Below are 24,925 nucleotides of genomic sequence, written 5' to 3' on the forward strand. Positions count from 1 at the left end.
GATGGGTCTAGATAAAAGAAAACTGAATAAGGTCGAACACCCGTTGCAAGGGTTCTTGGACACCCCGGTTAAAGTAGAAGGGTCGGTTGAGCTGTCGATAAGGGCAGACGCTGGAGACCGTCAGGTAACAGTTATGATCAACTTCCTAGTAGTAGACATCACTTTAGCGTACAACGCCATACTAGGGAGAGTCGGCTTAAACTTATTAAAAGCTGTCGTCTCCACACCACACCTCAAGATGAAGTTCTCAACTAAGAATGGGGTTGGGGAGTGTCGAGTTGATCAAGAGGCATCTCGAAAGTGCTATGCCACCACCTTATGGGGAAAGGGAAAGGCAGGTGAAGCACTCCTGATAGAAGATTTACGTGATGATACAAATTATCAGAGGGGAGAACTGACAGAGGAGCTGATACAAGTTGAAGCCAAAGAAGGGGATAGTACTCGCCAATTCCAAGTAGGGGCTATAATGCCAAGACAACAATAGGAAAAACTCATCTCATTCCTTCAAGCCAATTCTGACATCTTTGCCTGGTCAGCCTCAGACATGCCTAGGATAGACCGAGAAGCAATAAAGCATCTTCTGAGTATCGACCCGACTAAAAAGCTGGTATAACAGAAGAAGAGGACCTTTGCCCCTGAGAGGCAGTAGAAGATAGATGAGGAGTTAGAGAAGTTACTAGGAGCAAAGTTCATCCTCGAAATCTAATACCCTGAATAGATATCCAACGTGGATATGGTCCCAAAGGCAAACGGGAATTGGAGGATCTGCATCGACTTCACGGATTTAAACAAGGCATGCCCAAAAGACAGCTACTCCTTACCAAAGATAGACCTTCTCATCGATGCCACTTCAGGTTATGAGGCGCTGAGCTTCATGGACGCGTATTCGGGATTCAATTAGATCAAGATGTGTAAGGAAGATGTCCCGAAGACATCCTACGTGACCAAGGGAGGACTTTACTACTACGACGTAATGCCCTTCGGACTAAAAAATGTGGGGGCCACTTATCAAAGGTTAGTGAACAAGATCTTTAAGGGGATGATCGGCAAGACTATGGAGGTGTACGTGGATGACATGCTAGTGAAAAGCCTGAAAGCGGAACACCATATTCGAGACCTAGAAAAGGCATTCCAAGTATTAAGGCAATATGGCATGAAGCTGAATCCAACAAAGTGCACGTTCGGAGTAGCATCAGAAAAGTTCCTCAACTTCGTCGTTTCGAAGAGGAGAATCGAAGCCAATTTGGTAAAGATACAGGCTATTCGAGATATGAGGTAACCACATAATGTGCAGCAAGTCCAAGAGCTCACAGGTAGAGTTGCCGCCCTAGGACGGTTCATGTCTATGTTAGCTGATAAGCACCTTCCTTTCTTCAAAACCTTGAAAGGGTCAAAAAAGTTTGAGGCCACAAAAGAGTGCAAAAAGTACTTCGAACTATTGAAAGAGTACCTAGCGACGCCCCCACTACTGACGAAGCCAAATACGGGGGATAACTTACAGTTATACCTAGTTGTATCGGCAATAGCAGTGAGCGCGGTACTGATAAAGGAAGAAGGAAGACAACAATGACCAATATATTACGTTAGTCGAACCCTTTTGGATGCAGAAACGAGATACAGGAAGGTGGAGAAAGTAACATACGCCCTGGTGATAGCGGCAAGAAAGCTGAGGCCCTATTTTCAGTCACATACGGTGTGTGTGCTCACAGACCAACCTCTGAAGAAGATACTACAGAGGTCGGATATGTCTGGCCGAATAGTAAACTGGGCCATAGAATTAGGAGAATTCGACATCCAATACAAGCCAAGAACCATAATAAAAGCATAGGCTCTAGCGGACTTCATAGCCGAGACAACGCTAACAGATGAACCCCAGGAGTCTGTTGAGTCTCAGGCAGAAAGGACTTGGACATTGTATGTGGATGGTGCATCCAATAGTGCCGGGAGCGGTGCTGGGATCATACTTGTTAGCCCTGAAGGATTCAAAATCGAGTGTGCAATACAGTTCAACTTCGATGCCTTCAACAATGAAGTTGAGTACAAAGCCCTAATACCCAGAATAAACCTGACGCGGGCCCTGATGGTACAAGAGTTAGTAGTGCACAATAGCTTATAGCTCATGGTGTGATAGGTGAATGGGGACTATAAAGCTAAGGAACAGAGAATGGCCAAGTACTTAAAGACAATGCGAGAGAAAGCAACAACCTTCAAGGAGTTTGAGGTAAAGCATGTGCCGTGGGCAGAGAATGCCAGCGTAGACGTGCTGTCACAATTGGCCACCTTTGACTTCACAGCCCTTGGACGATCGGTGTATTTTGAAGTATTACCCCAACTAAGTACCGAAGAGCCTTATGAGGTATTATCCGTTGGTGAGCACGGCCCTAGCTGGATGGATGCCATAATCGAATACCTGAAGGAAGGAACACTCCCCAAGGACAGGGACGAGGCAAGGAAGGTACGAATGCGGTCCGCACACTTTCTATTGAAGGACGAGACGCTATACAAAATAGGGTTCACCACACCGTACCTCAAGTGCCTGAACCCTGTCGATGATGAGTACGTACTCCGAGAAGTACATGAAAGGATATGCGGCCAACACTTGGGAGCCCGGGCCTTAACCCATAAAGTGATGAGGCAGGGCCTGTTCTGGCCGACCATGAGGAAGGACGTAGAGTCATTCATCAAGAAGTGCGTTAAGTGTCAAATGTTCGCCCCCGTCCCACGGTAGCACTCTACTGAGCTTTCCTCCCTATCAAGCCCGGTACCATTTGCCATGTGGAAAATGGACATCCTGGGCCTATTCCCCCTGGCCACGAGGCAAAGAAAATTTATAGTGGTGGCGGTAGATTACTTCACAAAATGGGTAAAAGCTGAAGCACTGGCTACGATATCTGAAAAGAATGTAAGGGACTTCTTCGAGAGGGCAATAGTCTATCGATTCGGAATCCCTTAGGTGGTGGTAACGGACAATGGAACTCAGTTCGTCACCTTAACTTTTGGCTTGTTTTGTGATACCCTTGGCATCGACCATAGGAAAATATCTGTCGGTTACCCATCAACCAACGGACTGACAGAGGTAACCAATCATACCCTGCTCCAAGGAATAAAGAAGAGATTGGATGATGCCAAAGGGTCATAGGCAGAAGAGTTGTACAACATCCTTTCGGCTTACCGCACGACTGAGAGATCAGCCACCGGAGAAACACTCTTCATTTTAACCTACGACACCGAAGCTATACTCTTGGTGGAGGTAGGAGCCGTAACCCATTGGATCCAGTATTACAATGAAGAAGAAAACAATAAAGGACTCTGAGCTAATTTAGACCTCTTGACTGAAGTCAGAGACACCTCGCAAGAAAGGATTGCCGCCTACCAACAAAAGGTTGCAAGGCATTACAACTCCAAAGTCCAAAGGAATGAGTTCAGAATGGGTGACCTCATCTTCAGAAGGGTAGAGATATCAGACCCGAGGCATCAAGGAAAGTTAGCTCCAAAGTGGGAAGGTTCTTACAGAGTCTTGAGGATAATACGACCAGGGTCCTATCACCTAGAGACTACGGGGAGAGAAAAGGTACCCCGATCACGGAACTCGAAGAACTTGAGGAAATTCTATCAGTAGTGAAGTAGCATGCACATTTACATTTACATTTCGTAATTTTTTTCCCTAAGCACTTCCAAGTTGTAACTCTCCATCACAAACACTCTGAAGGATTTTCATTTCATAAATATGTGAGCTGGGTTACGGCAGTCGCTTCCTAATAGTTGCTAATATAAGGCACTTCCTTGGTTGGGAGCTTAGGCCAAGGCAGAGCAGACTTGACCAGAAACCTTAGATAGGACCTTAGTTGAGAGCCAACAATAGGTAGGGGTTACGAAGGAAGCACCTGTGACGGGGGCTGAATGAAGACAACCCGAGGTGCGAGGGAGCCTTGGCCTTTATTCCCCCACCGTCGAACCAATGCCTCAACAGGACCAAACCTTGTGATAAAGGGCTCCCACCACTTGAATGAGAGCTTCAACCTTCATACCCCACTTGTAGGCCGAAGATCTGAAAAATACCTTCAGATTCATAATCGGTCTTTGGGATTGCAAAAAAAAAAAAGGGCAAAAGGTGAATCGATGAGACAAATCTGAACAAAAAGCATTTCGTTCATAGAGATGCCTGAAGGCCAGAATTACATGAAGATGCCAGAAGGCGAAAATTATATGAAGACGCCCGGAGGTTAGAATTACATTAAGATGCCCGAAGGCCAAAATTACATGAAGATGCTCGAAGGCCAAAATTACAAAAAAAAGTCTAAGTTACAAAGAGAAGCCTCATGGAGCGTCTGCAGGAGGGATGGCTAGGTCCCCGGCATGGTCGACAGGGTCTACATCGGAGTCTCCTCTCCCAGAAGTAAGAAGGACCTCACAAGAAACCTAGACCCCCTCTCCCTCACTGCCGCTATCCTCTCCATCTGCGACCTTGGTGGTAGCAGGAGCTGCATCGGCGTCCCCTCAAAGATGAGGCCACTCCCCTTGAATGATACCTCGAGATGATGTTCAAGGACCCAGTCTCGAACATCGGTGGCGTCCATGATGAATCCAGGGGTGATCGCGCACTTTACCACCTCTCGAAAGTCCTCAAAGGACTTGTAGCTCTCGACGGCTTGGGCTTCTGCCTCCTCAGCTTCGTGACCATCTGCACCTCCAATTCCTTGAGCTTTTGATCGATCTCCTGCTATGCATAGAGGAGGTTGGCCTCCAGATGCTCCACTTTCTTGAGGACGATTGTGCGTTCCTTGTCAAGTGCTGACTTTTTACGTTCGGACACCTCGAGGTCCCTCGCTAGGGCTTTGGCCCGGATGCTCAGTTGGCTAACTTGGTTCTGAGCCTGAAAGAGATCAATAGTTAGAAAAAAAATGAAAAAAAAAAAGAGAAAAACTACTAAAGGCCGAAGGCCGAAGATTACCACTGCTATAAACACGCAAGTGCTTGTGATCATGGCCTTGGTCCCTTGGCTTTGGGCCTCGGCCGCATCTCCTGGCAGGCTCCCCTTCTAGACGAGCTCTCGGGTAACCCGCCCAATGGAAAGTGTTTCGCCCTCCTTGATGGACCACTGAGGGACAAACCCAACTTCGACCTGAGAATGACTGCCTTTGGCTTCAGAAGTCAGCACCAGGGGAGGAGGCTCTCGGAGGGATTGGTCGCGGCTTGGGGCCTCCAACGCCTGAACAGCCTCGGTGGTAGGGTCTTTGGATCTAGGCTTCTTCCTTAGGAGGGCATTGGAAGTCGGAGCCACTCTTTTCTTGCCTTTCTTCAGCTGCCTCTGTTGGGCGTCTAAGGCCCTGGCCTCCTTCAGCTGGTCCTGTCTCTCGACCGCGGTAACTCTGGCTTCTGCTCTCAAAATTTACACTGTAACAAAGAGGGTCAAGATCAGTATGAGAATGCTAAATCCAAAGCAAAAACATGTGCAAACCTAAGACTCACCAGGGCTAAGCCCCGAATAGGAACAGGAAGGCATCTGACTGGAGGCTACTGGGCTCGACAGGCTGACGGAGGGCCTTATCCTTGGCCATCGACAGTGACTTTGCATCTGTCCCAAAGAGGGTAGGTGTAGAGTTCCCGTCCTTCAGGTCTGGGATGTCCCAAATATTACTGAAGGGGAACCCTTCGGACACCCTCACAAAAAAGAACTTCAACTTTCAACCATAAATCGAGGTTGGGTATCGGTTCAAAAATCGGAGGAAGAGAGGAAGGGAGGAACCGAGTCCCCCTTACTAGAACCGAGAGACATACATTTGAGGAAGAGAGGAGGGGAGAGAGGTCTCCCCATCCGAGAGAAGAAGACGATGAAACTGAGGACTTGTCATCACCCGTTCGGGGTCAACTGGGCTGGAGAGGTGCCATAGTGCTGAAACACCTAGCTGAAGAAAAGGTATAGGGGAAGCCGAAGCCTGGCCTTGAAGGCATCCCAATAGAAGCGAAGCTCTTTAGGATTTTGGTAGCTTGCTCTATTTTTAGGCCTCGATATCAGAAGGACGAACTCGTCCGGGATACTACATAAAGCGCGGAGCTCCATTAGCTCCCCCTCGGTCAAGGTTGAAACTTGGCTTCGACCTCCAGGGACTCGTTTGCCTAGGCCCTGGAGTTGAGATGCCCCTCCTTAATACCTCCACCACTCATGTCACTAGCGGTAGAGGACGAGGAGACATCCAAAGATGTGGATGTGGAGGACGAGTCCGAGGACATCCCTTGGACTTGACCCGGACTCCGATGCCTAGAAACCGTGCTCTCGGATGACGAGGGGCCACTACCTAAGAGCTAGACATAACTTACTTCTAAATGATTGGCCGAACCAAAGATTAGAGGAAAGTTAAGGACGAAGGATGAAGGGTCAAAGAAATGAGTAGAAGATGACAAAATGAGAGAAAGTGATACTATTTGTAAGCAATAGTGCATCGATATGTCTCTCCAACCTCATTAAATGCAGTACATGTCATTGACGGGGGTTCCCAAAGTACACTCGAGCAAAGCGTACGAGCGTATCGCCATGCATGGATTCAAGCAGACCTGGCCGAAGGTCACAACCTCGGTTGGGGGCTCAAGCAAAGGCCAGGTAGTCCTGACCAAAGGTCAACCTCTGTAGGAAGCTCAGGTCAAGGCCAAGCAGACCTGACCGAAGGTCACAACCTCGATTGGGGGCTCAGGTAAAGGTCGGGCAGTCCTGACCAAAGGTCAACCTCTATAGGAAGCTCAGGCCAAGGCCGAGCAGAACTGACTTAAGGTCACAACCTTAGTAGGGGACCCAGGCCAAGGCCGAGTGGACCTGACCGAAGGTCACAACCTCAGTTGGGGGCTCAGGTAAAGGCTGGGCAGTCCTGACCAAAGGTCAACCTCTGTAGGAAACTCAGGCAAAGGTCGAGCAAACCTGACCGAAGGTCACAACGTCGGTAGGGGACTCAGGCCAAGGCTGAGTGGACCTGACCGAAGGTCACCATCTTGGTAGGGGACTCAGGCCAAGGTCGAGTGGACCCGACCAAAGGACACAACCTCGGTAGAGGACTCAACCCAAGGCCAAGTGGATCGGACCGAAGGTCACAATCTTGGTAGGAGACTCAGGCCAAGGCTGAGTGGATCTGACCGAAGGTCATAACCTCGGTAAGGGACTCAGGTCAAGGCTAAGTGGGTCTGATCGAATGTCACAACCTCGGTAGGGGACTAAGGCCAAGGCCGAGTGGACCTGACCGAATGTCACAATCTCTGTAGGGGACTCAAGCCAAGGCCGAGTGGACCTGATCGAAGGTTAGAACATCGGTAGGTGACTCAGGCTAAGGCCGAGCAGACCTGACCGAAGATCTTGTTTTCAAAACGAACGCCGAAGCCGAAGTTGAAGGGGCACTCGAAAGAGAAATTAGGTAGTTACTCCCACTAAAGAGTCTCCTAGTGAAAGTAAGGGGGCTGTTGATATAACAGAATTTGTCACCCAATAAAGCGAGGGCACGTGGCATCCGAGGGAGGGACACGTGTCTCCCATCCGATAGAGGCCGCAAGGCTTCTTACCACGTGAGGAGAAGATTCCCAAGGAGGGGTTCCCGAAACCCTAGGCCGAGAAACCCTATAAGAGGGAACCGAAAATGAACCTAGAGGAGGTATGCCGACACCCACCATTACTCCTATAAAAACACTGTTCTGCCGATCACTAACTTGGGCATCGGAGGACTAATCCCGGAGATACCTCCGGGCCTCTACCTTTTGTGGTTGTGCAGAGTCGGCTCATACGGATTTTCGACAGTAACAAGTAGAAATAATGGCAGCAGTAGATAAGAACTTTCTTTTTTCATATTTGAAATAGACATCCATTAGGGAAGAAAAGAAAAACTCAAATAGGCTAAAACTAGATTGGAACTTGGAATGACTTTGTACGTAGTCCTAATGTCCTTGCAACCAACCCAAATTTTTTTGTGAAGTCAGAAGTATCTTCAACTGGGGAAGTGATTTGTTGACCTTAAAATTTTGGATTTTTTGAATGTTTGGGTTTTATGAAGTTTAAAGTGGATGGCTCGTCCTACCAAAAAAAAAAAAAGTGGATGGCTCCTCCCTTGGGTATCCTAGAGTTGCTGGCTTTGGTGGAATTCCAAGGGATAAAGGTGTTCTTCTTTTGGGGTTTGCTAGTACTGTAAATTTTCTTGTGCTTTCGTTGCTAAAGCTTTGGTAGTTCATCAAGTCCTTTCTCCTGCTGCTAATTGGGGTTTTCATACTATCATTGTGGAGAGTGATAACTTAATGGTGTTCAATCTTCTTGAGCATCACTCAACCAACATTCCTTGGTGAATTAGTCAAATTATAGAGGATTGTCTTCACCTTGTTTCTTGTTTCCCCATTATGGTGTTTCAGAATTGTTATCGCAAGGAAATTTGATCGCAGATTCACTAGCTAATTTTGGTTGTAATTGGACTGGTTTGGTTGTTTGGGAGACCTCTTCCCCTGCTTTTATTTCGCCCATCCTTTTGGATGATTGTAATGGATCCTTTCCACATCGCTATGTTTCTTCTAGAGCTTCTTCTAGAGTTGTTACTCATTTACTATAAATATCTTTCTTCTACCAAAAAAAAAAAAGGATGTTTAGCTAGAACCATCAAGAAACTAATACGAGACTTTCCCATTATTAAACGAGATTGGATCTTAATTTTGAAACCGTATAATTAATGAGACTGGTTCTAGGATTGATCCCTTGCGTTTAAAATCAAGTAAGAACTATCCTATGATTACCCATAACCATCACTATCTTTAGTTGCACTGTGCTTCACCATTGGAATTCGACCATAAAAAAAGAAAAAACACCATGCTAAATTTCTAAATCATTAAGATGTTGGTGTACAATGTCTTGTATTCCGTCACAGTTTAATCCAGGGCAATTGTGTACTTTTTGGATTAGGGTTTTTCGTTATATATTTGTAGCAAGGGTTTCTTTCTCTGTAATGCAAGTAATACTGAGAGGTGTGAGGACGAGCGCTATAACCCTATTCTCCATTGATAGTGAAGCAGGATCTCATCTCACCGAGGACGTAGGCAACCTTGTCGAACCTCGTAAATCTGTGTGCATTATTTGTTCTATTTTTTTATTATCTTCTGCATCGTTTTAGAGTTGCATTTCTACATAAGAGAGTATACAAAGAGTGGAATGAGTTGAATGATATTGCTCATTTTATTAGCAAACATAAATAAGATACACATGTAGGATATAGGATGTCCAAGTGGAGCAAGATCTCATTGTACCTTAGAATCAGCCATCCAAATGAAAATCCGGATCCAATGCCTCATTTTTCCTCTTTTTTAGATAAAAAGAAGATGGCCAATGTTCATGTCACATTTATAATACATATAATAATTAATAAAGGCGGATGTTTTATAAACAATCCGACCTTAGCTCAGTTGGTAGAGCGGAGGACTGTAGTTGTAAAACAGAATAATCCTTAGGTCGCTGGTTCGAATCCGGCAGGTCGGATCTTTTTTTTTTTTTTTTTTAAATCAAAGAGTTGTTAGGTGATATGAAGGAAGACAAAGACTGGATATGATTATCAAAATGTTTTTGTGGCATTTGAAAGAGTCAAGCCTACTCTGATGGACTCCATTGTTATGGCAATAGATCTCTCTTGCTCAAGAAAATTGGGCTTCGCTATTCCCACTCGTCCTACTCCGTTCACGTTACAATGATCATGTTCCGGCCATGTTACAATGATCCTGCTCTAGCGAAGTTACAACGGTGCAAGCTTTCATTGGGCAATTTCGACAGAGTTGGAATTGGTGGAATTTTCAGAGATCATATGAGAGATGCAATTCAGTTTGTATCTAAGAGTAAATTTGGGGCTATCCAAATTATGAATTGAATCTGACTCTGCAGCTATTGCGCTTTGTGTTCAATTTAAAAATTTCCCTTTGTTTGCTAACCAGGATTAGATGTTTCTTCGCTATACTTATTCTCCATTGAGTGGAAGATTTCTCGGCTATAAAAATCAATCCCACAAAAAATTGTATAGTTTGTATAGAGATTTGAGTGGGAAAAGGAATTAGATGAACACAACTTTTTTTTTTTTGGTGAAAGAACCACAACTTTTTACCAACAAATAAATCCCCTGCTGTTCAGAATTAAAACAAAGAAGAAACATTAAAAGGACACAAACCTTTTGAGCAACTCTGACCTATTGAGAATGGGAAAAATGTGTTATGTAAGGCAGGTCTGTACTTTATGTTTGAATTAGAACCCTAATTTTTTACTGACGTCTGATCACGGTACATGAGCCACAAAGAGAGAACAACCCAGCACTAGAGGCTCCCACTACAACAGAGTCTGGAAGGGGCAACATGGTCCACCAGCAAATCCTTTGTACCACATTTTACAATCTAACTGACGAGAAGAATTTAAAGAAGATAATGAGGTTAAAAATTAAGGCTTCTACACATTTCCCTTGGAGAAAAACTCTTAAGTCCTCTGATTTTTTCCTTTTTTCTTTGTTGATAATAATAACTCAGGTCCTTTGATCGAACCACATGAATTATATATTGACAATTCCTCCCATTTGTAGGACTATTTTCCCCTCTAAATCATCACTCGTATTCTCTCAGGTGCTGGACCTTCTCCTTCATCCCTGGGGATCTCTTCTTTTCTTTTTTTTTCCCTGAAGTTTTGATCACAGGACAATCATTGGGAAATTTGTATACTACGGGATCCTGAAAAATTCCTGATTACAACCTTCAACAGTGAGGAGAACCACCATTGTTATAACTAATTGGGACCGGGTGCATCGATCTCATTGGGTTGGATTGGGAGGGGCACGTCTGCAGGGACAGCAGCTGCATGCCTTCTTTGCCTATCACGTAGGTAGAGAACCGTCAAGAGGCAAACAAAGAGAGTAAGGATTGTCGCGTTCCCTTCATCCATGATCACATTCTCTATCCACGCTCCCACTTTTGGATAGGCTTCTGGCAATGAATCAATCAATTCGACCTGAAAAGATAAAATAGAAGGTCAACAGTTGGAGTCTGGGGTCAGTGAATGGCCGAAGAACATAGATCAGCTAAAATGAAATCTCTCTTCAAGAATGGCAGTATCAAGCACTGGAGAAACTTCAAGTACAACATTATGCAAATGAATCTGAAATAACGGAATAAAAACATTACGAGCTATTTTTACAATTACATAGAACACCAGACAAATTGATGATGTACCAGGGTTGGTTGATTTGTACTCAGAGGCCAGGTCTCTGGCTGTCCAACCAGGGTTATAAAGGTGGTAGCTGGCTGGTTGGCCCAATAAGGTTCAACCCCTCACCTATGTGGCACATTCTCTGCTCTCCAAATGGGAAAAAGAAGAAAGCATGAAAGTATATTCCTAACTTCTGTTTGGAGAAGAAAATGATTACTGAAAATACAAACCAGCTGCTACTTGACAAAAGAACTGATGAATACATGCTCCATTCTCCATGCTGCAAATCCAGACAGTCAACTACACCCTTGATTGGCCAAATCAAAATCCTACATGAGGCGAACCCCGATAGTACAAACAACAACCTATTTCTGCAGAAATACATTGTTACTTGTATTACTTGTTGCCCCTTTTCTTTCCTCCTAATTCATGTCAGTTAAGTACACACTGGATGTAGTAGACAGCAATACTATTGATTAACTACACAAGAATCCAATAACCACCCAAAATTGTTTTGCATTGCTGTCTAACCACCAAAAAAATATTTTACATTGTAGCTAAGTAAGTACACAAGAATATTTCTTCTAACAATCATTTGCCAAAACTAGAACAACTTTAACTCTCAATCTGATCTCAGTAAACCTCACTGACAAGACCCACTCAATAGATTAACTTTAGTGTCGATTCCCTATACTGTTGGCACATTTCTTAGGATTATTACTAGCATGTTGTTACTGATAAGAAGCGGCTATGCTTTCTGTATCACATTACCCATCGGCCCTGTTGTTGGGTTGGGTGTTACTCGCTGTTTAGTGACCCTAGTCCCGTCACTAAGATAAGTCAATAACTCAACCAGCCCAGCCTCATAAATCTAATTGAGTCGGTCAACAACTCCAGTTTTGACTAGACTCAAAATGGATGAGATTCAAACATAGTTCCTGATTTTCCAGCTCATAGATGCAATTCAAGTTTTATCAGATCCTGGTGCATCAGGAATTCTGCACACATTGTCCTTCACATCAGTCACAGCATTATGACTGTTTGGTATCAGCTACCCATATATTTATACATCGAGTTCTTTTGTAGATATAAACTGTCTAAATTAGCAATTTAAATTTTACTGAAAACATATTAATTATGACTTTATATTCAAATAAATATTTTTTGTTATCTATCCAGTATTTGAGTCCAACTTGAAGTCCTTCCCTTACCAACCATGGGAGATAAAGTCTGAGTATCTTAGATGGGAAGGATACTGTTCACATTTAAGAGTTGAAAATGAGGTGAATGATAAAGTTTCTTGTTAATCCACTTTGAAAGAGCACATATAGGTTTAAAATGGTGCGAAAATATGTTTCTATTGGGTATTTTATCTTGTACAAGTAGCTACAATTTTAAATCTTGGAATTGGAAACTGGATCAGACACTTCTGATCCCAAGAGAGATCAGCCAATCCATCCCAATACAAGCTGATATTCACAGAATATTGAATTGTATCAACCAGGATCAGGTGGTTCGGCCAATACAAATGATCCCAATCCCAAGATTTAGAACAATGATGGTAGCTTCTTCATATATATACCTGTCTATTAATTGCATAGAAAAATGAAACACTTTGTGAAAAGCCATTGAAACAGTCTACGATTGTGAGTAAATTTCTTATTTCTTAATGAAAGAAACTCAGGACCCAATAATCTCACCAGGAAGCTACTGGCATAATTTTTTCTTATCCACAAGCTCATGAGAGCCAGTGTGACGGGCAATTTGGCGGCTGGATCATTCTCTAGGGCCTGATCATAATATCGCTTGGCGAGATGAAGATCAAAAGGAAGCCCTTGGCCATGCTCATGCATGTATCCAAGGTTGAACATGGCTTGTGCATTGGATTGTGATTTAGCATGCATGTAAGCCTCTGCTGCACGATCATAATCTCTTTCTGTACCCTGCAATTAAAAGAGAATAAAGAGTGAATTTAAGATGAGCAGATACTCAGAAAGAGGGAGAGAATTATAAGCGAATTTTCAGCTCTTAGAGCTCAGATAGGCTTATTAGTAAGATACATACCCGGCCATAGTAATATGCATCACCAATCAGAAGAGCAGCGTGTTCATTACCCTGTTCTGAAGCCTGCCACCACAGAGAATGTGCACGTTGATGCCTTTCTGCATCTGTGCAAAGCCCAGCCTCTCCCATGCACATACTGCGTTCACCAAATCTGTCAAGAATCCATGCAGCATTACTTTGTGCCACCTCATATCCTAGCTCCGCCATTCTTGAGTACAGCAGGAATGCTTTTCCCACTTCACCCTTCAAGTATGACTCCAAAGCCCATCTTGATAATGAACTCCAAGGTCCCCGCTCTGCAACTAACTTGTACAAGCCAGTTGCCTGAACAGAGCAGAATTCAACTATCAGGAAACATATATGCTTATCTATTGAATTCAACATACAGGCTTATCTATTAAGGCAAATGAGCGGTGTCAGATTTCTTCTTTGTGTTTTTTGAGAAGCTTTATTTTATTTTATTTTATTTTTAATTCTCATCTTATTTTTTGCATTATTTGTTTATTGATTGTTACCAAGGAGTCCTGCTAATCATATCTGACGGGATATAACCTAGAGCATATCCAGTATCTAGAATGATTGCCAAAATCTGGGTCTCCCAGTTTAGAATATCCATACTCGACCCCTCGTACAAACCAATTTTGAGCTATATGGCAGTGGTGCAAAGGCATTTTAAGTATTTTTCAACATTTGAAATTGGATATATGCGTTGTTCATGCTTTCAGAGATTGCAATAGGTGGAAGACAAATCTCCTAAGAAGGGTTGTTCCTCGAGTCAAACCATGTTTATATAAGACTTGAGAATTATTAAGATATACAAATACCAAAGCAAGAGTTTCTCCTGAAAAAGCTGGTTTTCCTATCAGTAAGATTCTTAGAATTAGTTTTATTAAATGACTTGAGAATCTGAGATCAATGAGACCAACCGGACTATTTTCATTTCAGTTCTTCTGATTTGTCAGCTGGTTGCTTCTAGATATTGCAAGGGAAAGGTTTTATCTCTGTTAATGCAAAGGTCAAATATAGATACATTCAGAATAAGAAAAGGGGGTAAAATTACAGATACTAGGATGTATAAGAAAACTAAGGTTAAAATTCATCCAGAAGAATGCTGACTCATACTTTAACGCCTCAACTCTCAAGTATAGGACTATTAGGAAATATATATATATAAGGTGATAGATTCTGATTCATAAAAAACTTTTACAACAGCAATCACAACCTTATCCCAACTAAATGGGGCCAGCTACATGGATCCGAAATGGAAAAAATGGATAAAATAATGCAACACAAAAGAATTAAAATGAAGAGAGAGAGGTAAGAGAAGAAAATAAAACAGTAGTCAAAGACAAATCACAGGAACAACCCGTACAAGGGGTCGGCTACATGGGTCCTCATCCTCCACAAAACTCTATTTGTGGTCGCACTGGAATTGAGCCCAACCATATGCATATCTTTTTTTATCACTTCTTCAATAGTCAATTCAGGCATGCCCCTACCTCTTCTGGCTCCCTCCAACTGAATCCGGTCATTCGTCCTTATTGGGGGCATCCAATGGTCTCCGTTGTACATGGCCATGCTATCTCAACCGGCTCTCACTGAGCTCGTCCTGGATTGGTGCAACCCCCAACTGGTTTCTAATACCCTCATAAAAAACTTTTACAATAAAAAAAAAAGTTCCTTTTCTTATGCAATGCACATTATTTATTATAAGTGTAATAATACAACAAACTCAGCCTTATCCCAACTTAATGGGGTCGGCTATTATAAGTGTAATAATATTGAAATAAAAGCACAACAATGTAAAGAACCAATTGCGAATTTGCATTAGGAAACACCAAAGGGTCCTGTCATTAGAGAAAATATGCTAATGGGAAATGTTTCATGGAGGCCTCATCCAAGAAGAATACAGTCCAAACTACCATGTTAGAGTGAAATATAGTTAGTAGAGAAGGAAAAATTGGAGACACTCCACATGGCATAAAGCTTTCAATCTGTGGATGGACATAGATGTTGTGCACGTCACTTGTTCACTTAATTGAATGAAAAGGTAATTCATTCTAACCCATAATTCAAAATCAGACAGCAACAGAGCAAAGCAAGGACTTACAAATACATATAGGTCAACAAATAATAATCCAGAGCCTGGGAGAATGGACATTTCTCCAACCCCTTTAGAGAGAGAAGGATGCAGTCATGGCACCCACTGCTACACGGAGTGGTCAAATTTAACTTTGATGCGTCCTTGCTTGGTGCCGGGTGCATTGGGAGTAGGAAGATTCATAGGAACCAACAAAAGCTCACTTTCACACTATTGGATAGGCCAACCCCTAAAGGGCTGCGATTCTAACACTATGAGCAGGGTAAGAGTTTGCCATCCAAAGAGGATTTTCAAATTTATTTGTGGAGGGTGACTCATTTGGCAATAGCATAGGCTGATTGCAAAGAAGATAAACAATAGAGATTCGCACATGTGATATTTGGGTCAACAGAAGCCAGGGTGAGTGAATAACATGGCAGATTTGGTTACCAGGAAAGGGGTTGCCAGATCTAGATCAATATCAGGGCCTTTTAAACCATTATGATTGGGGTTATGTCTGGGTTCATATGCACTTAGAGGTCTTCACCCTAGCCTTTTGAGGCATTTAATATTGTTGTAAAAAGAATGTTTCCCAATAAAATTAAAATAGTACAGGAGAAGGGGGAAAATGGCTTAACCCTACAAGCGAAAAACATAATTGCACAAATTTGGTGAACAAAAAAGGAGTTCATAAGCATGAAAGCACAAATAGAAAGGACTTACCATAGCAAGATTTTTCTTAAGCCCAACACCTGTATGGAACATTTTTGCCAATTGGTAAAACGCCTTCGGCTGCCCAGCATTAGCTGCTGTGATGAAAAACTTGCATGCTAACCTAACGTCTCTTTTAACACCAATTCCTTTCAGATACAACACCCCCAGGTTATAGTGCCCACCAGGCTCCTCATTATCGGCAGCCATCTCAAAGTACTCTTTTGCCTACAATGATAAGCATTCACTTCAAAATAGGCACCCATTTCAAATTCAACAGAATGACTTAAACTTCAGAAAAACAAATAACTAAAAGTGGCTCAAAAACGAACAGAAGAGAAACATACTCTCAAAATAACCATTTGGATGATGTAGTAGCATAACTCAACAAGGGTATTATCATATAACCCAAGCCACTGCTTCAACAATTGACCCAATGTTTGCAACATTTTTTGAAACATGGAATATGACTGAAACTTAGCGAATATAAGCCTCAAAACGAAAGGGGTCGATTTGACATGCATACTCCCGCATTTATTGATTTTGCACCATCTATTTTCAACCCATTTCATGAATTTCAACAGTTTCAACAAGAAGGTGGGAAAAAAGAAGAGCCAAATCACCTATATGTCTCGGTGGAACAAGGTGTTTGGGACTACTACAGCGAACGCAACTACAATGACGATTTGCTGAATAAGAGTAAGTTTCCAATTTGGATGTATTTTAAATTACTTTTTTTGTGAAAAAATATGGTAAATATTTAGTGCTTGACCTTCAATTTTTATATGTTAGACACCATAGGCCAATTTGAGCCTTCACGAAGTTGGATTTATTTTTTCTGTATTTGGTTGGGACTCAATTTTATATATATATTAAACACCGTTGGCCAATCTCCAGCTTCATGGAGTCGCAATTTTTTTTAGTTGTTTTAACTGAATTTTGTGTGTTCTAGTATTAAATTATGTGTAGGATAAGCCATATAAGAGAAACTATAAAACGGGGTATTGCGTACATATGGATGTGTTTACTTACAATTAAATGTTCAAATATATTTAGAGATGCTTCATTAGGTTGCCCTGAAATTTCAGGCCAAAATATGACTATTTGATCACCGAAATGGCCAACCAAAATTCACAACAGAAATACACCAAATTTCAATCGAATTTAGACTGAAACCCGAAATTTCAGTCCCCGGTCGAAACCAAAACTCTGAACGTTGCTTTAAAATCGAATGTGAAGCTATAAGGAAATCATACTCTACAAGTCTACAACTGAAATGCTAATCAGTTTCTCATATTCGAGCCATAGAGAATTATGATTGAAATACTATACAACTAATACTTCATCCAGAGTAATAAGTGGTTCATGGTGTGGCTCAAAAGAGCATTTTCCATAGACACTTTATTTTAATTCTCATCATATCTGCTTCAGAGATATTATTTCCTTTTTCTTTTCTTGGAGCTTAAGGTGTGGAGCACTTGAGAAAAGTCATATTATACTATTATAGTCAATAAATCAATTGGAGATTATACATTGGGGTGCAGCTCAGAAGCCCAACTTTAGAAAGGAAATCATCCAAGCAGAGCCTAGAGCAACCCAAGGTCAAATTTACTTAACACAATATTTCCCACTATCTCCGGAAAATCATCAAATACTCAGCTAAAAGTGGATGGTTATTTTGCGTTCCATTGTAGCTTTAGATGTTTGGACCTAGGGAGGATCGAAATGGGAGGTCATAAAGCCATGTGTAAGCATGTAGGGAGTAACAAAAGAGTTATCCAGCTCTCAGAATATGATGCCAAATGTTATGATTTGGCATTTTATCTTACAGAGTTACAGTATTATGGATTGTTGGGTGGAAATTTTTTTCTTTTTTTTTCGTTTGGGTGCTACTTTATGTGACATCCCAGCTATCAAAAGATGGAAGTAGCTTAAAGGCCTCAGATATACATTATGAAGACGGGCTCAGCCAGATTTAGGCAACAGAAATACTAAGGCGGCATCCCTGAACAAAGAGACTTTAGAGAAACGGAAGTTTCAGCGTAAGGTGAAAAAAATGCATGGTGTTCTGCATGAATCTAAATTTGAAGATAACATCCAAATAAAGAACAGAAGACCAAAGAAGAAGGATAACTTACTTTAGTGTAGTTCTTCTTTTCTACCCCATAGCCCTTAACATACAAGTATCCCATCCCGTTGTAAGCAGAGAAGTGCTGTTGTTTGGATGCCAGAGTGAGCCACTCCAGCGCCTTGGTGTAGTTCCTCTCAACTCCAGCTCCCCTTGCATATATCTCTCCAAGAAGCTCCATGGACCTGGGCTCCCCCTTCTCCACAGCCTTCAAGAACCATGACAATGCCTTGGTATGGTCACGCCTCACTCCTCTTAATCCAAAGTAGTAGATAAATCCAATTTTGTACATGGCCGCAGCATTACCCTTAAGCGCCTGATACTCTGTGATTTGGAAGTCCTCATCTTCCTCCCCTCGTAACTTCCGCAATGCCTCCTTGTTTTCCTCAGCTCCATTATGTAATCTAACGTGTTCAATCACAGGGGAGTCTCTGGAAATCAAGAAACTCGAAACCGCTGCTTCCGCTAATTCAGCGTAAAGATTCACAGCCTCCTCATACATCTGCAACCAAGCAGAAAGAGTTAATCTAACCGCAACAAAAAGGGGAAAAATCTCTCTCCTGATAATTAGGGTTTCATACATCCTGTCTGAAGTAAATGTATGCGAGGGCCATTTTAGACTGCATGTTACCACCTACGGCGGCAAAGTGGTGATACACAAAAGCCCTGGCTCCATCCTGCTCTCTCAATCGTCCTGTTCCATACAGAAATCCTAAAGCCGACTGCGCATAAGGGAATCCACCAACCGCAACTGCCCCGATCTCCGAAGCGGCTTCCTCCATTAATCTCGGATCACCAGAGCTTACAGAGGATACCATTTTGTGGATGCCAGAGTAATACAGGTCTTCGTTCTCGCTCTTCGATGTGGAACCAGCCACAGAATCAGGCTCAAAGATGGGACGCCACGAACCAGGATCAAGCTCATCTTCGGACTTGTTATCGGAATCCCTGAACTCGTCCCACTCAGATGATTCATCGTTGGATAACTCGTCTTCAGCGGAAGAAGGAGGATTCTCTTTAAGGTCATCTTTAGAGAGAACGAGGACGTAAGGGCGAGCAGTTACAGAGAAAAAGAAGAGAGCGATTAAGAAAAGAACGAACAGTCGTGTAATCGGTCTTTGTGTGTAGCAATGCATCGTTCTTCGATCTGTACTAGATCTTCGTAAACGCTAGAATTTGGGAGGGGAAGAAGAGAATTGGGAATGAATATAATGGTTCGGATATATTAGTGTTTCTGTCTTCTGAATTGACAATCTCGATGTTGAAGGATTTGTCGTTGTTACGGTTGTGGATCTTGTGGGAGGTCCGACCGGAGTCACTAGACCGTTTAAGGTTCAGCCATTGTGGTACCGAAGCTTACCGTTTTTTTTTTCTTTTTGTTGAAAACTTATAGTGATTAGTGACATTGTTATAGCTTCCACCTCTCAAAATAATAATTCCTTTAATATACGTCATGCTTTTGATCCTTCCACGTCAACAGGTAAGGTATTTCAGAAGCTCAAAGAACAATAAAATAACACCCTCTCAATACGCATCCGATGGCTGAAAGGACTTGAAGGTGAGATTCTGATTCTCTCTAGTTCCTCAAGAGTGTCCAGCTCAAATCAAACAGCTGGCAGCACCCAAGAATATACCCCTAGCTGTTAGATGTGCCTGGGTACACTTAAGAGGATCTAATTCTTTGAGGGTGTGCGTCCGTGTGTTGGGGTGTATAGCTGGATCCTACCACTTGTCGTCTCCAATGGCACTAGAGAGAATCTGATTCCAAAAATCACTACCTAGTGGTGTAGCCACTGCTCCAGTGCAGGAGACAATGAAAGCACAAACAATCGGATATTGAGTTCACATGGGTGGAGCGGTAATTTTGTGTGTCAACGAGGGTTGTGCTTGTTGTAGGATTTAACCGAACACCTTACGACACAAGCTGACGAGAGCCATGAACCACCTGTGTCCCCATTCCGGAAGGTACCCCTCTCTTTCAAGAGGATTCGCGGCATGTCAAGCCATAGTAAGGCTCCACTGTATGTGTAGGCCCCGTCAATTCCTTAGAGTTTTATTCTTGCGAACATACTCCCCAGGCAAGATGTGATACCCTACTTTTTTAAAACCCAGTCTAATTACACGGTTGACCCGGTTTAATCATACATGATCCAAACCGGAGAGGGTTAAGGCGGGTTCCTTATGGACCATGATGGCAAGGGTAATTTTGAACACCGGTTGGCCGGACAAGTCCGAGTCAGTGCTAGAGGAGACGAGTGTACCCAAGTCGTGTACATGCACATATCATAATGCCATGTAAGGATAAAGCAGGTATGTAGTCGTATCCTAAAGCGTATACGTATAATATACATTATGCCGAGAGTGAGATTTGTGCCGAGAGTCGAATTCCATCAAAATCCCACTTGTTGACCAATTTTCGGCCCTCGGGTGGGCGGTCACAGGTGGGCGCATCCGCCCACCTGAGTGACCCACCCATGTGTTACTAATGGTTTTTCGGAAGTATAAATAGCTATTATTATGTTTTTCATATCTCATTTATTACACTGAATAGTTGATGAGAAAAGTTAAGAGGAGAGAGAAAAGAATGGAGAAAAGAGAACGAAGAAGAAGAAAGGGGAAGGAAGAGGAAGAAAAAATGAATTTAAGCGGCGCCAAGGTTTGATCTTCCCATTCCGAAACCGGGAGAGTGATCTCTAACACGAGATCTACGTTTAGAGGTGAGCAAAGGCTATGTTCTTAAACTTTCGCCAAACCCAAGTAAAACCCTTGATTTGGGTAGAGTTTCTTGAGGTCTTGTAGATTCCCCTTGAGATGATGAATCTAAGGTTTAATAGATATGTTATGTGTTGATTTTGAAGGATTTGAAGAAGTTTTTCCATGGTTGGAGGAGCATTGGTGATTTGAAGTGATTTTAGAGTTTTTGAAAGAGTTATTGAGCAAAGAAGGTAAGATGGCTTCCATTCCTTAAATCTAACCTAGATCTAGGTTAGAACCATCTTATGAGACCATGAATGTGTGGAGAATGGGTTTGGAAAAGCTCCATTTGATTCCGCAAAGATTGGGGAAGGTTTCGGGGAAAATAGCATTTTCCCGCCAAGACCGGTGGGCCAAATGGCCCACCTGAGGGCACCCACCTGAGAGGACAGGGCCTCGGGGCCAACCAACACCGACGGGCCAACTGGTTGGTCAACCTGCCCACCAGTCCTAGCAGGCCCTCGGCCTCCACCGGTGGGCCCTTATCGACGGGCGGACCTGCCTGCCGGTCATGACTGGTGGGTCAAGACAGGTGGGCTGTCCGACCCACCGGAGAGGCTCCCATCATGATTTTTACCTCTGAATGGACCCAAAATGGATGTGCGACCTTCTTTTAGGATTCTAAACATGATTTTATCATCAAATATTATTAGTTTTGACCCCAAAGTGGTGAAATGCTAACCCCATTCACTTATGATAGGTTCACCAAAACTTACGCTTCTCGTACTGGATCTCACCCGTACTGGGCGTGAGTCTTTGTACACTACAGGTAAGTGGGGAGAGGACGTTTGGCCTTATTTTAAGGCTTGTTTGGCATTTATTAAATTGTATTTAGACTAGCCATGTCATCATGCAAATTATATGTAGCTTAGCCATCCTCATATTTTTATGCTATGCATGTTGTGTTTATTTTCTCAATGTCAATTGGTGATGTGCTTATGTGATGAATGTTGACATCATTGTGCATAATGCATTAATAGACTAGATGTCGTAGTCGGCTTGGAAACGAGTGCATTGGTGGCCTGTGGAATGAGACGCGGAGGCACTATGCAATCGTACTATGTCATATAAGAGCATGCGGTGTAGGATTATCATCTTCCCGTGCTACGACCCTTCCCAACAAGGGTTGAGGTGTTGGGTTATCATTTGGGGGGAAGCAGTGGTCGCGGTTGTTGGGTCACTGTGACGGTTAGACATACGCCCGGCTGGTCCTTAGGACAGTCGACAACCCTAGTGGTATATTCAAGAAGGCCAATCGTGCTGCTTTTAAATTGTTGGAATCAGCACCTTTATTTCCTGTCATTTACTTTTATATTGAGAGGCGGTGGTTGGCATGCTTTACTATTTCGAGTACTCACGGTGGGCCCTTTCCGACAGCCCTATGGGTGTATCGCGGGATAGAGTTCGCGGCTCGTATCCGGAGTATACGCACACTGTGGTTGTAGTAGCACTAAACCTAAGACTTAGTAATATTGTTTAGGTGGATGTGATTAAAAATGAATTGCATAGCATATAGTGCATATGGTTGTGATTGTTGTGTGGACTGTTGTGTGGTCCTCCTTTTCACTTACTGAGCTAGTGAGCTCATCCCACGTGTGTACCTCTTTTAGACGATTTTGCAGGTCACCAGCCTGAGTGGAATTCTCCGAGGAGGATTGGTGGGTCCCCAAGGACTATATTGCACGTGCGAGGGTTGTGCTGTGGGACCACAACAGTGACTCCATACAGGGTTATTTTTTTATTCTTTTGATGATCCCTTTTGTGTACTTGATATGTAAATTGTATTCTTCTTGTGTAAATATCATGCTTGCGGGCCCACATGTACTTAACTATGTACTACAATTTGGGTATCAAGTATAATGAGGATATTTATAGGTAATTTAAGTCTTCCACTGAACTGTTGAACATTTTCTTAGTCGTGTATATTCTGTGGTTGGATACTGTATCAGATGATCCTAGCAGGTTTGGGTTAACCGGAGTTAACCCTGTCACCGGTCCGATTCTGTGTGAACCAGGTGTGACAACGGTGGTATCAGAGCGTAATGCTCTATTCACTCACAACATACCATATAGACCCCATAGAATCTATAATAGGAAATGGGATTGGGTAAATGTAAAAACTTTAAGGAGTTAAAAGCCAAAGGAATGAAGTAATAATAATAGTTGCATTTAGTCAACGCATTTCATGGCATGTATGAGAGAAAGTTACTTGGAAACAATAAAAGATTAGTTAATTGATGTCATAACCCATCGAGTACGAATTTAACGAAATTTCGGTAGCATAACGGCGCAAAACGAGATTTCCAAAAATTTTTGATACAAACACCTGATAAACAACATATATATAGATCAATGATCATAATTAACAAATGACACCACAATTAAACTACACAAGTTATCAAACATACAAAAAAAAAAAAACTAGCACAAGCCACCAACAAAACATAACGCCCCACAAGTAAGTCCAATGACAGATAAAGTACAAAGAATGAGAAAAGAAAGAAATATATAATAAGATCAGCAACACGGAAATAGGTGAGAAGCTGGTGTAGACGGACGAGCTAAGCCCTCAAAGATCATCGTCATCGTCCAATACTATTACTCCGTTCCTCTGAGGTCTCGAGTTAACGTTGAGTCGATGGTCGTAGTAGTCAAACCTCAAGTTCACCAGTTGTACATCCCTCCGAAGTTGGGAAAAATCTGCTGAAATGGCATTGGCCGTTGTATCCAAGTCCTGGCCCAATCTGAGGAAGGAACTCTCTAAGGTAGCCTGCCTCTCTAGGATGTTTTCCTCCCTAGAAGCACTCTCATCCAGTCTTCTTAGCAACTGATCTTGCCCATCTTTCAAGGCCCTCATAGCAGACATCATGCCCTCAAAATCATAGGCACCACTCTCAGGTGGTGGGGCTCTGTACTATGGGCCTGCAGTTCTCGTGAAGCCCGGATCAGCACCTCTCGAGTCAAGAGGCTCCTCATCGAGGATATCCTCGTCCATAAAATCCTCCTCCTCACACCAAGGAACATAGTCCTCATCCTCTTCACTAGACTCCTCCTCCATGGGAATGTCCTCCCTATGGGCAGTCCTCCTATCCCTGCCTCTCTGAGCCCCTGCTCTCTGAGGTACATCCATGAGAGTGTGGAGACCCATCCTTAATAGATTCCCTCTATCAAACTTATCTGCTAGAATCTTTCCCTCCTCATCACTCAGATCCACCCCAAAGAACTCAAAGATCCTAGTGAGGATCCTACCATATGAAAACCCTCCATCCTCGGGGTGTGAGGTATGGTGCTCCATCGTCTTGAGGATGACGTAAGGCAAGCACTAGTGCTCGGCACCTCCCTCTAAGGCCGTATAAATGCAGAAGGCTGCCATGAGCCCACCTGGTTCCGGTGACCTCCTCTGGGGAGCAAGTTGAACTAGACCAAACGGGCAAACACATGAACCTTTGGGTAAAATGACGTCTCGGAATCCAGACGCTCCCTGCTGCTAGAGATTGTCTCATTGATGTGGTCCTGCGTCTCCAAACTCAAGAATGGGCCCACGGGCTTACTCCTTGGAGGACTGTAGAAATGTTGTCCAACTGAGGAGATGTCTAAGATGCTAGCCAGGGTATCCACAGTCAACTGAATGTCCACCCCCTTCACCATGTTGGTTATCGCATACTCTCCATACTGGTAAGAGACCTCCAAGTTGGAGTAGAATCTACGAACCAGTTGCTCATAGCGCGGATGGTCTATGTGGAGGATAGACTGCCAACCCAGAGCTGTGAACCTCTTCTGAAGCTGAACCTTGTGGAAGTCGCCAACTACCACAGTCTTCTCCATCATAATAGACCTCTTCAGGAAGGCCTTCCAGTTGGTTGCTGCCTCTGAACAGCGGAAGAGTTCCTCATCATAGTCGGAAGGATCAATAGGGGCAGGTCCAGGTCACCTTGTGCGAGGGGCTGGGGAACTAGTCCCAACACTTTTTCGTTTGGAAGCGGTGGTCTTACGCCAAGCGGAA

At 43.2% G+C, this 24,925-nt stretch overlaps 2 protein-coding genes and 1 non-coding gene across 3 annotated transcripts; 2 read left to right on the forward strand and 1 right to left on the reverse strand.

Moving 5' to 3' along the window:
* Position 1: 1 nt before the first annotated feature.
* LOC122086230 lies at positions 2–9,992 on the forward strand. Its single transcript, XM_042654966.1, has 5 exons — positions 2–454; positions 1,895–2,032; positions 2,132–2,455; positions 9,588–9,837; positions 9,934–9,992. Exons 1-5 carry the CDS (start codon positions 2–4, stop codon positions 9,990–9,992), a joined length of 1,224 nt encoding a protein of 407 aa, XP_042510900.1.
* Positions 9,400–9,487, forward strand: TRNAY-GUA. The gene is given in 2 exon segments: positions 9,400–9,436; positions 9,452–9,487. It is a non-coding gene; the product is annotated as a tRNA-Tyr (tRNA).
* A 382-nt stretch (positions 9,993–10,374) lies between the features above and the next one.
* LOC122087122 (ERAD-associated E3 ubiquitin-protein ligase component HRD3A-like) lies at positions 10,375–19,411 on the reverse strand. Its single transcript, XM_042656126.1, has 6 exons — positions 18,750–19,411; positions 18,179–18,670; positions 16,053–16,268; positions 13,250–13,573; positions 12,886–13,128; positions 10,375–10,987 (listed from the first exon to the last, which is right to left on the reverse strand). Exons 1-6 carry the CDS (start codon positions 19,302–19,304, stop codon positions 10,766–10,768), a joined length of 2,052 nt encoding a protein of 683 aa, XP_042512060.1. The 5' UTR covers positions 19,305–19,411; the 3' UTR covers positions 10,375–10,765.
* Positions 19,412–24,925: the final 5,514 nt, after the last annotated feature.

This window comes from Macadamia integrifolia, chromosome 8, assembly GCF_013358625.1.
Source record: "Macadamia integrifolia cultivar HAES 741 chromosome 8, SCU_Mint_v3, whole genome shotgun sequence".
NCBI lineage: Eukaryota > Viridiplantae > Streptophyta > Magnoliopsida > Proteales > Proteaceae > Macadamia > Macadamia integrifolia.